Source organism: Manis pentadactyla, chromosome 1 (genome assembly GCF_030020395.1).
Source record: "Manis pentadactyla isolate mManPen7 chromosome 1, mManPen7.hap1, whole genome shotgun sequence".
NCBI classification, from domain to species: Eukaryota; Metazoa; Chordata; class Mammalia; order Pholidota; family Manidae; genus Manis; species Manis pentadactyla.
In genome coordinates, this window is record NC_080019.1 from 30066391 (window position 1) to 30083210 (window position 16820).

At 35.6% G+C, this 16820-nt stretch overlaps 1 protein-coding gene across 7 annotated transcripts in view; it reads left to right on the forward strand.

Annotated features, from left to right (window-relative positions):
- RAPGEF2 (Rap guanine nucleotide exchange factor 2) overlaps window positions 1-16820 on the forward strand; it is a 259283-nt gene that overhangs the window by 68180 nt on the left and 174283 nt on the right. For all 7 annotated transcript variants that reach the window (XM_036887962.2, XM_036887967.2, XM_036887969.2 and 4 more), the window contains exon 2: window positions 15917-15987. In XM_036887962.2, the coding sequence (XP_036743857.2) occupies window positions 15917-15987 (71 nt within the window). The remainder of the gene's footprint in view (window positions 1-15916; window positions 15988-16820) is intronic.

Sequence of the window (16820 nt, forward strand, 5' to 3'; positions counted from 1 at the left end):
CACCTTTTCCACACATTTTCCCTTCTGCTCCAAGGCTCAGAAGTTTCTCATGTTCTAGATTTCCTTGATAAAATTTTTTTTGAAAAGTCTGTTTTTGGGAGGGTCAAAATACTTTAGGAAATCAAAATGCATCAAGGGTAGAATGCATTTCTCTGGGAAGTTTTGAGAGTAAGAGCGTGAAGTAAGAGGTGAATAAGTTTGAAAATTTGCAGTTATTCCCCCATCTCCCCTACCCCACTCCCTGGCATTAGCAGGATTCTCTAAGTGGGGTTCCTGAGCTTTTGGATTTCTTCAAGTAAGACCGGTGACCTCCCTGACCACCATTCAAAACTTGGGGTACCAACAATGTCGGCATCCTTCTATTAATGATATTAGATAAAACAATGAACTACTATAATCTAGGATCAACATAATTTCAAAGAATGACATTATGAAAGCAAAAAAAATAGAAGAGGTTATGATTCCAAAATACAGGAGAACTTTTTAAATTGAATGCATTTAGCTCATCAAGAATCTCATCACATTGTCCTTGTTTTCTCATCATGCCACAGACACTGATGAAAATTTTCCTGTGGACCTACGTTTGGAACTCTGAGATTTGTCTTTTCCAGGAAAAGGACATCTCACAGCTTCCTCTTCCTTGTTCCTCTATGAATCCTCTAGTTCTAGAATGCAGTAGCTGATACACCCATCTACCCTTTAAAACTCTGGCTCTAAAGTAACACACATATAAGTTATGAACACATATTTTAGGAAATAGAGTTGGGAGCCATCTTCCCACTTACCCTTCTCTTCTCCTTTTTGGTTGTATTGGCTTCTCGACAGTGATTGACTTCGCAGGATGATGACTGTTGCCACACCAAGGGCTTTTTTGTATCATTCTGATTTCTGGAGAATCTTGGTAATGATGTGTCAAGGGCTTCTGGGGTATGTGTGTGTAGATGTCACAGTATTGCTCTTATAAACGCTAAATATCCATTTATTAACGCAATGGAATCCACCATATGAATCAAATGTACATGTGCACAAATGTAAGCAGTCATGAATCCATAGTACATTCTGCACACTTGAGAGGTAAAACCAATTGTAGTAGATTTCAGCTTCAAAGGATAGTTTGAAACATGATTCAAAGATGGGATGCTTCAGAAGATATGACCTGCTGCTGTACCTTCTACTGGAGCACTTAACATTATATATCATGCAGTTCTATATTCCCTAACGCTCTGTAGTCTAATAATGTTCTTTCTTTTTCTGTAACTGCCCCCCACTTCCTTAATTAATTATGTGGTTGAATCATTAAACTCCCCTCTTCCCTGCCGTCTCACCTTTAATGGACATATCTGAAAGAGATCAATTTTGAACAGCACCAAAAATTTCTTTAGCAATTAATTCATTTTTGACTTACAAAGTTTGAAGGCTTTAATTCAATATGTAGAATATTCTCTTTTGCTTCTCCTGTCCTCTTGGGAAATAGAGAAGTTTGAGAATAATGCTATTGTTGGTTGACTCCTCAGTAAAACATTCAAGATGGGAAAAACAGATGTCAAATTATTTTTGTCTTTTGTCCTAGAAAAATAGCAGCAATGAAGTTTTCTATATTAAAACTTTCCATTCGGAAGTGCTTCCTTTTTGCTAAGAGGCAATAAAGAGCCTCTGTCCTCAGTGACCTGTTCTGTTTTGCTTTTATTACATCAAGACTGTCTAAAGTCTACCACTGTAGGAATATTGATATTTGTACAGTGAATAGTTCAAAATAAGTACCATTGTTGGAGCTTCTGGAATTAGTTGGTACTGGAAAATTGAGTTATTCTGAGGGTGATTTTGTAGACCCTGAGATCCCTTGTTGCAGAGATTTAGTTCAGTGGAGTGGTGTTACAGCAGCCCCCGCCCCCACCTACGCTCAGCAAGGTTTCTGTAGGATTTAACTAGAGCCAGACTGGCTGTAGGAAATGAATTGAACACCAAGCTTGAAGATTTTAACTGTATTGTTAGAGACTTGGGGGAGGGAGTATGTTTGGTTGATTTATTTTTTTGATTGAAATGAAAGACAGTCCAGGAATCATTTCATTAGAGTGGGATGCATGGGTGTGTGTGCATGAATGCACTTATGTACAGCTGATTTTACCCATTTGGTGGTTGTACTTTATCAAATGTTTAAATGTTAACTTAAAACGTAGTCATTTACTGCTTGCTAGCTGAACCATGGAGCACAAAACCAATCCAGCATTAAATGTACTGCAAATAATTTTCTAGTGGGTTAATCTATACATGTGAAGTGAAAATTTGACTACAAAATTTTGCAATCTGAGAGATTACAGTAAGATAGTTACTTTAAAATGAAGATATATTTTAATAAGTTTGATCTTCTTGCTGCCTAAGAGATGTGAATTCGGGGAAGCTGTAGGCCTGGTGCTAAATGCATTGTTTTCAAGGGGAAATACTTAGTCTCTTGAAAACAGGAATTGTGGACTGATTTAGACACTTGATATTTTTATTTGTGTACAAGATGAATTGTTTAGTTACAACCAAGTTGTTTTTCTAATGAGAAATTTTAGTCTTCACAAATGAAATTTACTTGCTTAAATGGTTATTTTCCCTTAAGACATGATAGTGAACATAATGGCTTAATATGTATTCTGAATTGCTAAATGTAACACTGCCCATTTAGTAATCATAAAAACTGCCTTGTGATGTCTGTTGTTATAGTATCACTTAATTCTTGCATTTTCCTCAATAAGAGAAACTCTTTGAGAGTGAGGATTATATGTGACACTTCCTCTGTCCCTTAGAATTTATGAAGTACTTTTCTACTTTCTTCAGCTCATCTTCCTTAAAACCTGACTTCCTTTGTGGCTCCCTAACACCAGCTTGAAATAGAGGAGGCATGGGACAGGGTGTGTTCTGTTTAACTCAGATGTCCATCTTGTAATTTTCATGGTGAAATCAAGAGGTAATTAATTACCTTATGGTTACCTTTGTCTCAAGTTTAGGAACTGTTCAAAAACTCTTTTTTAAAAATATGAAGAATGCGTTTTTCAGTGGAAAACACCTGAGGAAATTATAGACAAACAGAATAGCTTGGATCTGTACCATTTACTTATGGAATTTTTACCCATGTATCTTGTAAAGATACAATGCTTAAGAATCTGAGAGGCTGAAGAAATATATCCAGGCCACATAATTAGATGACCAGTAATATAATTACTAGGTTTTCTTGGGTTTTGACATGTGAATTTGAATGAAATCACAAATTTTGGGGATTGTTTTCCTTTCTGGTAGAAATTAGTAAGCTCAGAAACAGCCTTCATATGATTAGGGTTGAAATTGCTGTTTAAGAACATATTTAAGAATTTTACTGAAAATCATACATTCCACCATAGGTTTTTTTCCTTACATTGTTACTGAGGTATGCAGTGATGTAATCCTCTGGGTTATGAGGGACTGAGATGACACAAAACATCTCAGCAATGTAGTGATTGGACATTTTTGTTTTAAAAGCTCTGGTGCTTTACAAAGACAAATTAGGTAGGGAGGCTGGTTCAAATTAGATTTTTCCCTTCTAGGGATGATAGAAATTAAGCAGTTTTAGTAGGAATGCTGACGGACTTATCTCTTCTCCCATGCCCCCTTTCATTAGGGCCAAGAGGGGAAAAGACTCACCATATTTTCTGAGATGATACTAAGGAATGCTTTAGACCCAAATCTCTTAGGTATGTATAGTGGAAGCATACTTGTGAGACCAGTGTCTTGAGTTTTTCCAGTCCTAGGAAGGGACTGTTGGTCTGTTCTACCACCTTGTGGCCATTTACAGAATTGTCTCAGTCGATAGAGGTACACTTTTCCCACAGTTCAACGCCAAGATTGCCAACACACTTCCTTCCTTTTCATCTTTCACTGTTAGGAGTATTCACTTTAAGGTCATGCATACCACCATCTCTGCAAGAAATATTGTCCTTTCTTTTCTTTGCATGTAGTGCTTATACAGTCTGCTGCTAGATGCAGACATTAGAGATGTAAAATAAAGGAGTGACTTTGCTCAGGGTGTTTATTCTTTAATTGAGGAAATAAAATGTAAACGCCTGTAAGTAAAGTGACTGCACAGAGCACATGTGAAAAGCCAAATGTGAGTGGTACAGAGAGTAAGAACTGTAGTGGCTCAGAAAGGAAACCGTCACTGCCAGTGGTAAATGGGACTTGGAGAAGTGCTTTTAACCAGGGTGACAGGAAGGGGAGTGTGTTTTGAGAGACTTTGTGTTAGGCTGGATGCAGAGAGTGCTGGTCCTTTGTATGGAAAGGGTGCAGGAGAATGTTGGTGTTTGGGCTTATTACGGAAGCCAGCCTGGGGAGCTTTGGAAATAGGTGGTTTGATGTGACATGCTTGAAACAGTCCTAATGGGTATGTGCTCTGGGGGTAGTAGGCATTCTCTACCCACCAAACCTGATGTAAAAATCTGCATTCGTAAAGCAGACAGACAACTTAGGGGTTCTTTATGTGTTTTATAAATCATTTGACTTTTTTGGCGTGTGGAGGTACATGTGAAAGGATGTGGTAATCTGTAAAAACTCTGGTGTGTACGTGTATTTCAGAGATATTTTAAATTATATAGTTGGCATTACTATGTTCTTGTATTCAAATTTCATAGATAATAAAATCAGGTACCGTTTTTCGAGGGTCTATAGGTGCCATGAGTTGTTACGAAACTACATGTCATTTAAGGCACACAGCTTAGCTGAGATAATTATTCACCTTGTTTTGCAAATACAGTTTCTATAACACACCCAGGGTCACACATCTTTGTGGTAATGGGGACAAGGATGTGACATGTGCTTCCTTTGACATCAAAACCCATATTCCTTCTATTATCCCTCTTAGAATAGTTACTTTATATATTTCAGTATAGAAAAATTTGGGTTCTCCCAAATAAAACTTTTAAGTTTACCACTATATCAGTATTCACTGTAAAACTTGTAGACTTCCCATCTTTCTACCTCCTCCCCCGTTGGCTATAGACATGAGTTTGGGCCTTTGGTATTCTAGCTTTTAACCGCTTTATTAATCATGTTCAAGACATAACTCTCTAATTCCTTGTTTGTGATCTTTGGCCAAAAAGGATAAATTATATTTTTGTCTTTGTGAGGGAGAATAAAGAAATAAATACTACAGTTCCTGGTCCTGCTGTCAATTAAGCAAGATACTCCTTTCTCTTCCTCCTGTGTTTAAATCATAGGTATTTACCATGTAAGACATCTATAAGCCTGCTAACTATAGCACAGTCTTGGCTTCAGTTTCTTTGATGATTAATATACAATCTTGTTTTTAAAAATTCATTACAAGTCTTTTTTAATTAAAGTATAGTTGACATACCAGTTATATTAGTTTCAGGTATACAATATAGTGATTTGACAATTTATACATGATGAGATGCTTACCATAATAAGTATAGTTATGCTATAAGGAATCAGACTTACCAAAAAAATTCTTTTAACTGGAAGGTTATATATATATATATATATATTTTTTTTTTTAATAATTATTTTTTATTGAAGGGTAGTTGACGCACAGTATTACATTACATTAGTTTCAAGTGTACAACACAGTGGTAGAACATTTATATACATAATTCTAGGTTCCAGCTATCACCCTACCAAGCTGTTACAATATCTTGACTATATTCCTTATGCTATACATTACATCCCGGTTACTTATTTATTTTACCATTGGGAGTCTGTCCTTTTTTTTTTTTTTTTTTTTGTGAGGGCATCTCTCATATTTATTGATCAAATGGTTGTTAACGACAATAAAATTCTGTATAGGGGAGTCAGTGCTCAATGCACAATCATTAATCCACCCCAAGCCTAATTTTCGTCAGTCTCCAATCTTCTGAGGCATAACAAACAAGTTCTTACATGTAGGACAAATTCTTACATAATGAATAAGTTACATAGTGAACAGTACAAGGGCAGTCATCACAGAAACTTTCGGTTTTGCTCATGCATTATAAACTCTAAACAGTCAGTTCAAATATGAATACTCATTTGGTTTTTATACTTGATTTATATGTGGATACCACATTTCTCTCTTTATTATTATTATTTTTAATAAAATGCTGAAGTGGTAGGTAGATACAAGATAAAGGTAGAAAACATAGTTTAGTGTTGTAAGAGAGCAAATGTAGATGATCAGGTGTGTGCCTGTAGACTATGTGTTAATCCAAGCTAGACCAGGGCAATAAAACATCCACATATGCAGAAGATTTCTCTCAGAACGGGGGGGTGAGGTTCTAAGCCTCACCTCTGTTGATCCCCAATTTCTCACCTGATGGCCCCCCTGTGACTGTGCCTGTCTTAGGTTGTTCCTCCCTTGAGGAATCTTACCCGTCTCTGGCTAACCAGTCATCTTCCAGGACCATACAGGGAAATGTGAAGTTGGTAAGTGAGAGGGAAGCCTTATTGTTTGAAAAGGTTAGCTTTTTACTTCTTTGCATATTTATGCCCTGTGGCTTCTATGCCCAGCATTTGTCTTGAGGTATCTTTACCACTTGGAGGAGTTATGATACTCGGTAAATTTGATATGAGGCACGAATTCTATTTAAGGGTTGTAATTAGGAAGGAAGAAGAAAAGCTATAGAAGTAGCAGGCGGAAGAACACATGGGAAGATTATTTCTTTGACAAATCTTCTTGTAGAGTAACTTCAGCATATATAGGTTTTAAGCTACTACTTAAATTGCGCACACACATTAACATAATAGGAGTATAGTTACATAACCAAAGCATATCTGTAATTACCAGCCATCTCCAGTGAAACCAAGAAAACCATTAAGGCACCTTAGGCATTTGTGAAAACTTATCTATGATATGGTGGATATTGTCCAACTGAACTTGAACAGTCTGAGAGAAATCAGACAAATTAAAACAACCCATTCCTGGGGACTGTTCACATGCCATATGTTCTTTTAACAGTAAATAGTCTGTAGTTGTAAGAGTTTGGAGCGCTACAATTTGCACTTCTCCAAATTCTTGGTTGAGTTCCAACAGTATAGATCCAGTCAAATTTGTAGTTTTACTGTATGCACAGGCCAGCTTAGATATCTCCTTCCTCATTCCCATGGCAAGTCCAGGAACTGGTGGGATGAGTGCATCTACAGCTGTAGCAGTGCGTGGATCTTTGTTGGGGTTTTTTGATGATCATCTTCTGGCATGAGTCTTCCAGAGAGTGCAGATGTTGGAAGTTCTTTTTCATATCGTATCTTAGTTCATTTTCGGGGTAGCCCAATTAGGCTTTGATCCTCTGTATAAACACAAACAGACCCTTTGCCTACACTTTTATATGCCCTTTATACCCTTGTGTAGAACTCGTTGGAGGTTACCACACAGGAACTGCCCTTTTTTTTTTTTTTTTGCTTTGTTTTTGGTATCACTAATCTACACTTACATGACGAATATTATGTTTACTAGGCTCTCCCCTATACCAGGTCCCCCCTATAAACCCCTTTACAGTCACTGTCCATCAGCATAGCAAAATGTTGTAGAATCACTACTTGCCTTCTCTGTGTTGTACAGCCCTCCCTTTTCTCCTACCCCCCCATGCATGTTAATCTTAATACCCCCCTACTTCTCCCCCCCTTATCCCTCCCTACCCACCCATCCTCCCCAGTCCCTTTCCCTTTGGTACCTGTTAGTTCATTGTTGAGTTCTGTGATTCTGGTGCTGTTTTGTTCCTTCAGTTTTTCCTTTGTTCTTATATTCCACAGATAAGTGAAATCATTTGGTATTTCTCTTTCTCCGCTTGGCTTGTTTCACTGAGCATAATACCCTCCAGCTCCATCCATGTTGCTGCAAATGATTGGATTTGCCCTTTTCTTATGGCCTAGTAGTATTCCATTGTGTATATGTACCACATCTTCTTTATCCATTCATCTATTGATGGACATTTAGGTTGCTTCCAATTCTTGGCTATTGTAAATAGTGCTGCGATAAACATAGGGGTGCATCTGTCTTTCTCAAACTTGATTGCTGCGTTCTTAGGGTAAATTCCTAGGAGTGGAATTCCTGGGTCAAATGGTAAGTCTGTTTTGAGCATTTTGATATACCTCCATACTGCTTTCCACAATGGTTGAACTAACTTACATTCCCACCAGCAGTGTAGGAGGGTTCCCCTTTCTCCACAGCCTCACCAACATTTGTTGTTGTTTGTCTTTTGGATGGCAGCCATCCTTACTGGTGTGAGGTGATACCTCATTGTAGTTTTAATTTGCATTTCTCTGATAATTAGCGATGTGGAGCATCTTTTCATGTGTCTGTTGGCCATCTGTATTTCTTTTTTGGAGAACTGTCTGTTCAGTTCCTCTGCCCATTTTTTAATTGGGTTATTTGTTTTTTGTTTGTTGAGGCGTGTGAGCTCCTTATATATTCTGGACGTCAAGCCTTTATCGGATGTGTCATTTTCAAATATATTCTCCCATACTGTAGGGATCCTTCTTGTTCTATTGATGGTGTCTTTTGCTGTACAGAAGCTTTTCAGCTTAATATAGTCCCACTTACTCATTTTTGCTGTTGTTTTCCTTGCCCGGAGAGATATGTTCAAGAAGAGGTCACTCATGTTTATGTCTAAGAGGTTTTTGCCTATGTTTTCTTCCAAGAGTTTAATGGTTTCATGGCTTACATTCAGGTCTTTGATCCATTTTGAGTTTACTTTTGTATATGGGGTTAGACAATGGTCCAGTTTCATTCTCCTACATGTAGCTGTCCAGTTTTGCCAGCACCACCTGTTGAAGAGACTGTCATTTCCCCATTGTATGTCCATGGCTCCTTTATCAAATATTAATTGACCATATATGTCTGGGTTAATGTCTGGATTCTCTAGTCTGTTCCATTGGTCTGTGGCTCTGTTCTTGTGCCAGTACCAAATTGTCTTGATTAAATATGGCTTTATAGTAGAGCTTGAAGTTGAGGAGTGAGATCCCCCCTACTTTATTCTTCTTTCTCAGGATTGCTTTGGCTATTCGGGGTCTTTGGTGGTTCCATATGAATTTTTGAATTATTTGTTCCAGTTCATTGAAGAATGTTGCTGGTAGTTTCATAGGGATTGCATCAAATCTGTATATTGCTTTGGGCAGGATGGCCATTTTAACGATATTAATTCTTCCTAGCCATGAGCATGGGATGAGTTTCCATCTGTTAGTGTCCCCTTTAATTTCTCTTAAGAGTGACTTGTAGTTTTCAGAGTATAAGTCTTTCTGGAAGGTTATATATTTTGACCACTTTATTTCTGATTATAGTTTAAATACATGGCTTCATATATAAAACAAGACTCATTTTAAAGGAAAAAATATAATTAAATTTTTTCTCATAGTACAGTGCAAAATATGTCCCCTCCCTTCCATTCTTTACAGTATGTGGAGGAAAAGAGGAGGAAGTGACCCACAGTAGTTGTGGGAAAGGAGGTGGAGGAATAGTTATCTTCTCTCAGCTCTTCAAAGATCATATTAAAATACACTGTAAGTTGTTAGTGAATCCCTGATGCTGGTAAACAAGTGAAATTAAAAGCTAGTTTTAAGTGAATTATAAGTTTGCTCTAGGCCTATTAGGTTCTGAATGAGTCTCTAAGGAGAAATTAGAGTCCAACATGCAGAGAACTTTCCCTCTGACTTCTTTCCTATTAGGCCTGTATTATGTTTATAGATACTCTGGGCAAGATGGTTTGGTTAGGTTGTGAATAATCACTCTTATAAATAACTTAGAGGAAGGATGCTTTTGGGTTTTAATACATGGTGTACATTTGGGGCAAAAAAAATCTTTTTCATGGAAAATTTCATTCTAATTGGCCTGTTAGTATTTTTGTCTACTGGGCTACAGTAGTTTTAATAATTTTAATCTGCATTTAAATAGCATCTATTTTTTAAAAAAGGATGTCCTTCCTAGGGGTAGGAAGGCTTATTGTTCTGAAAAATGCTACTTCCTCATTAGAACAAGTGTTCCTGTTTGTATTCAACACTGGAGAATATGGGGGGGAAAGAGCTTACATTTTTAAGAGTCCTTTGAAACAGTAATAGCTGTGTGAATTTTATTTGTCTTGGGAGGTTAGAAAGTTCTCAGTTTGCATATCACAGTTCCCTGACAGAAATGACAGTTGGAACATTAGATGATAATGCTCTTCAGCATTTTTTTCTATAATCAAGTTTGTTGAAACATTACTTTGCTCTGAATGTCTCCTGTTTGTGTAGAGAGAAAAAAAATTAGAATTCAAGAATATAACTCCCTGAAGGCCATACATACATTTCTTTGCCCCTCTTAAGAGAAAACTCTTGCTCTGTGCTGCAGCATATCTGATTTTCACCAAATTGTTGCAAATTTCAGGTTGGTTTGAAGAGCAAGACTTCCTCAGTACCTCACCCTTTTTTGCCTTTTTGTTCCCTTGCTGGCTAAAGGCAATTTCATATCAATTTACAGATTATTTTAATAAAGACTAAACACTCAGGGAAAATACGGGTTGAAACTTACATGAGAAAAGTTAGGGAAGAGCAGCAATTAAGGACAAGGAAGGGGTGGAGGTAGTTCCTGGGCAGAGCTGGAATGTGTGTCACATGGCCTCTCTTACCCTGGGGTGGCAGGGAGGTGGTAGGGGGGAAGGGGTGCAGGGGGTGTCTCTTCCCTTACACTGCTGATGTATTTCATTTTTCTTGGTTTGCTGCCTGATATCTCATGCCACTTAGAGCTTTGTCTGGACTATAAAAATGCAAATGATGAAAGACAGTTCCCCATAGAAGATTCAAGGGCCCCCACTGCTCATTCACATCTGCAGTTATGTTCAGATTGTCTTCCTTTGATTTTCCAATGGGGCATGGGGTAAAGCCAGGTTGATGAATACTTGCGGAGAAGAGGGCACAAAAAATTGATTGGAAGATGCAAAAGGCCCTATTTGCCAATTTCAAAATTGTCCCCAGTCCACCTTGCCCTTAGGAAAGGAGAAGAGAATTTGTCTTCCTTCTGCTTTTCAGTGTTTCTTACTTATAATCTCTAATCATTGGTAAACCTATTATTTGGCTATTATGCTCTTTATCAAAGAAGAGCTTAGCCAGAGTCCCCCTTCCGTCCATTTTCTTTAGTTTACTTTGCTCCTCTCTTCTCAGTTTTCTTCATTCCTCAGAGTCAGAGAGCAGAGATTCCTGATGCCTTTTCTGAAGCTTCTACTTTTGTAGATCTTACCCAAATCTGTGATGATCACGTCATATTGCAGAGAAACATCACGTTTACTTGTTTGTTGTGTGCCTTCTAGACATCAATTTCTTACTGTTCCATCTGTTAGTTACAATTAAGAGATCTCAAGTTTAGATATAGTCTATCTGTGAAATCATCTAATTCAAGGTGAATAATAATGCCTTCTATTTAACAGCTTCATGTAAGATAATGATGTCTGCTTTTTGAGTTTATAAGCTTGTTGTGGCACAATTTAAAACAAGTTTCTTTTGAGATGACTTATTCTAAGAGTAATGGAAGAAACTCTAGACATAATTTGTTGAATTCATTTAAGAAAGTTATACTCTAGTTTAATATCTGAAATACTCACATGGAACAGTTGCACAGGATTCCCTTAATGTTTATTGCTTGAGTGACACATGTTTAAATTTATTCCCCCTCAAATATTGTGATTATGTGAGGTTCGAATGTCTTCCTTATGCAGCTACATATTATAGAAGGACAACCCAGTTCATTTATGTGGTCATGCAGCAATGGTATAGTGCAGTCTCTTCCCATCTGTTGCAGTTTTATAATGCAGACTTTTAAGTAACAGCTGCCTGACCTATTCACTTATGTCTGTGACTTATAGGTGAGAATATGCCATTGTTCTGCACCCTTTTATTAATCTTATTTAACTTGCAAGTTATAATTACATATATTGTTTTAAGATAAATAAGTAATGATGACATTATTATTCACAGACATAGTCTATATTATAATTGTGCAGGTTATACATTCATACTCAAGGTTAAGTTCATATTTGCATACTGACATACATGAGTACAGTGTCATGAAGATGACCCTTGTACAACTATGAAATTCCATAATGTTAAAAAGCAACAGATTAATGAAGTGCCATTTCATCAAGGAACATGCTTTTTTTACTTTGATTTTGCTTGGTTTGTATGAAGAGGCTGTTATTTCAACACCTATTGTCTTTTAAGGTTTAAGGCTGTTCTTTTCCTCCATTCTATTAATAAGCTTCCAAATTCTTGCTTCCATTATGTCTCTTTTAGACTCTCCATTCTCCATCTTTTAAAAAAATCGTGGGTCTTTCTAAAAATACTTTTTTGGTCCATGAAAACTGATTTGCTTGATGAGTGTTAAATGGATGTAAATAGTCTTGTCTGTTTGCTTAGATAAAAGCACTGGAGACTGTGGGTAGGTTATAACAAGTTGATAGGTATTTCAGTGAAAAAAAGGTAAGACTTTAATACTAGATTCAGAATATAAGCTCTTCAGGAATGGGAGGGCAGCCTTTCTCTCTACTATTTAATGACTGCAAATAACACACATATTTATAATATCTAAAATAGAATATGAACTTTAAAAATATTCAGGAGAACCTTTTATTGTAAGTATTAAAAACAAGTTCTCATTAATTAGAACATTTTAATTGACTTCCCTACGGGCGAATAAATGTTATGGTTGGAGTATGATTGCTTCTAAAGAGGACATTTATGAGCTTTAGGAATTCACACTCTGTTTAGATGTTGGGTTTTTTTTCACCTTTCTTATTTATATTGAATTTATAGGGTCTAGTTTTAGATTTCAAACTTTAAATAACTTTAAAAATACTTATGGGAAATAGCAAAGACTACAGAAAAATACAATTAAATACCATCAGTTTATTTGAAAGTTGACCACCAGAGGGCAATGCTTGAAATTTCCAACATTGATAAGCTTTGAACTCAGACAATTTAGAATTATAAATGAGGTCTTTTTTTCCCCTTAACACATTATAACATTGTTAATGAGGACTACGATGAAATATTTTAGGCAGAAAACCTTTCTTAAAAAGTTCTCAAATTCCTTATCTAGTTATTCTGTTAATCACTTTCTCTTATTTGTGCCCTTAATATATGAAATTTAATTGCACAATTTAAACAATTGAAGTTTGAATTGTTCTGAAAGGTATTCCTAAAGCTATAAACATTTTTTCCTAATTAAAGCAAGGATTAAGTGTAACCAAAGTAGTGCAAGACTTGTACCCTGAAAAATATAAAACATTGTTGAAAGAAATAACAAAAAGACTTAAGTAAATGGAAAAACATCCCATGTCATGGATTGGGAGAACTAATAGTATTAAGATGGCAGTACTACCTGAATTGATGTATAGATTCAATGTAATCCTTTAATCCTTTAATGAAATCTCAGCTGATTTTTTGTAGAAATTGACAAGCTGACTCTAAAATTCATATGGAAATGCAAGGTACCCAAAGAACCAAGACAGTCTTGGAAAAGAACAAATATGGAACACTCACACTTCCTGATTTCAAAGCTTACTACAGTGCTACATAAATAAGACAGCGTGATACTGTCATAAAGATAGATATATAGAAGGAAATAGAATTGAGAGTCCAGAAGAAAACACTTGTATTTATAATCATTTGATTTTCAACAAAGTTACCAATACAATTCAATGAGGACAGAATAGGCTTTTCAACAAAGGATGATGGGACAACTGGATATCCACATGCAAAAGAATGAAGTGGGACCCTTACCACATTATATACAAGAATAACTCGAAATGGATTGTAGGCCTAAAATGTAAGAGTTAAAACTATAGAATTCTTAGAATAAATTGTATTAGTAAATTCTAATGGCATTGGGTTAGGTAATAGCCTCCTAAATATGCCCTTAAAACATACACAACAGAAGAAAAAATAGATAAATTAGACTTCATCAAAATCAAAAACTTTTTTTTTCAAAGGGTTCTGTCCAATAAAGTGAAAAGAGAGCCCACAGAATGAGAGACAATATTTATTCACAAATTATGTATCTGTTGAGGGCCTCTGTACAAGATACATAAAGAATTCTTAAAATTCAATAGTAAAAAGACAGTCCAATTAAAAAATGAATAAAGAAGCTGATTATTTATCCAAAGAAGATATATAAATGACCAATAAGCACATGAAAAGTGCTCAACATTTTTATGATCGCCAGTAGTCATTGGGGAAATGCAAATCAACACCACAATTAGATAATACTTCAAACCAACTAAAATAGCTAAAATAAAAACGACAGGCAATAACAAGTGTTGATAAGGATGTTTGTGGAGAAATTAGAGTCCTCATACATTGTTGATGGGCTTATAAATAAATGTTGCCGCTGCTTAGGAAAACAGTTTGACATACAAAGTGAGCATAGAGTTACCATACAAACCAGTATTCCATATTCCATTCATAGGTATATACTCATGAGCACTGAAAATAGGTGTTCAAAGAAAAGCTTATGCTTGAGATTTCATAACAGCATTATTTATAATACCCATAAAGTAGAAAACCCAGTGTCCACTAATTGATGAATGGATATACAAAATGTGTTGTACATTTGCAATGGAATATTATCTGGCAATACAAAGGGAAGTACTGATACATGCTGCTATAGCATAGACAAACCTTGATGATAGTATGCTAAGGGAAAGAAGCCAGTCACAAAAGGTAATGTATTCCATTGTGAGAATCCATTTACATGAAATGTCCAGAATTGACAAATAGAAAAAAGGTAGATCAGTCGTTGCCAGAAGTTGGGGGTGCAGGAGTTACGGGGAATGACTGCTAATGAATATGGAATTGTTTTTTGGGGTGGTGAAGATATTCTGAAATTAGTGATGATGATTGTACAAAAACAAATCACTGAATTAACACTCTTTAAAACGACAAATTTTGAGGTTTAGTTACTGGCTGCCAGGGTGGGAACAGGGCAAGAGGAGCTGCATTGCATGACCCCTGCCCTCTGGGTCCCTGAACCCCCTAGTGGCCATGTCACAGCCCATACACAATGAAGTGTGCCTTGCATGGCCTCGGCCTGGTTGTGTGTCATGGTCCAGTGTTGCTGCAGTGTCCTGAAAAAATTAAAAGAAAAAAAAAGATAAATTTTATAGATGTGAATTACATCTCAATGGAAATATTATTTTAAAAAAGGATAGGTTTCACAAATTTCTTAAAATACTTCTAGATTTTCACTAAGATTTAGGGGAGAAGTAAATATTCCTTTATATTCTCGATATCATAAACTGTAATCCTAGATACTTACTGGATTCTTAAGATACTAATAACTTTCTGGCTTGCCATTTAAATGAATATAAACAAGATTTTGAGTTTTCACCTGTTCTGAACTTTCATGAATAACTGAGTCTTTTCTGTGTTTTGCAATATGAACTAGAAAAACAAGGCACTTCCCTTTTTTAAAAAGAAAATATTTAAATTTAAATATTTCTTGATATAAGAAATGTCAGTGTAAAGAATTGAAAAAATTGAATTCATCCTAAAATTTAAGTGTCGTCATGAAGTAACATGCACTATTTTTTTTAATCAATTGAAAAAATTGAGTTAATCACAGTATTAGCAAATATTTATACTTTAAAATTGAAACTTTACCTTTGATATTTTGATGTAAAGTGCAGAAAATAGGTGATAAAGAACTTATATGGAATTAATTTTCATAAGTTTCAGCCCATTTATTTTATATTTTCATAGCTTTTCCTTATATCCCAAAGACAGTTGTAATGGATGACATCTGTGCAGTTCAGCTTTTCTTTTAATAATCTCACTTTTAGTATCTAGGAAAATGTAATAAAAGCTGTCTTTAATTTGGTCTGTAATTATAGTGACTTATTTTAGAACCTTTTTTCCTGACCAGTCTAATAATTTCTCCTTTTTTTTTTGCAAACAGGATCTGGAAATAGTGTATTCCTATTTACATGGTATGGAAGCCTTATCAAACTTGAGGGAGCATCAACTTAGGTGAGTCATTTTAAGGTTAATAACAGGATGCTAGAATTTTATAGGATCATTATTAGAGTCAAGGAGTAGGATTACAGATAACATATTTATGAAAACTCTGCCTCATTTAGTCTCTATTCTTGGCCTTGTAAGTTTTAAGCCATATAATGATTTTTGACATTTCTGCCATAGTGATATCCTCTGTCCTTCCCTATCCCTCTCCCCATCCTCCTTACCTAAAGCAATAAACAACAGTTGGTGAAAATACCAAAAAGAGTATTACGTGCTGTACTGGCAAATGATAATCTGTTTCTTAACATTCAGACATAAGAAACCAGAATTTTTTTAAACTGTTCTTAGAATGATTAGGTTATTTTAGTGTGTTTTTAGGTCTTTGTGTGTAATACATTTATTGCATTAAGTTGGTTGCCCTTCTCTGGGAAATACAGTTTATACCATAGTCGTCTTTATGTGGTCATTCATATAAAAATCTTTTAACTTCTATTGTATAGTGATACAGTAATCTTTATGGTTAGCAGGGCTTATATTAAAAGATCAAAACATCTTATATAAACCATTGATTTTTCTTTCTTTTTTATCTTAATTGGAACAGAAAATAAAGGACTTGGAAAGATAGATTCCATATGAACACCAACTAAGACATAATGTGAAGGTTTTGTTTCTTCCAGCTGTACCTGGTTTTGATAAGCAGTTTTTAATTATGAGAAGAATACTTTTTCTATGTATTTCCCCTTTGCTTTTTAAACACTAATTAATTTGTGAACATGTCAATTTCATATTTAGTTGTTAATTGAGAAAAGTGTCAAGAGGATTGAGTATTTCTGAAATTAAAT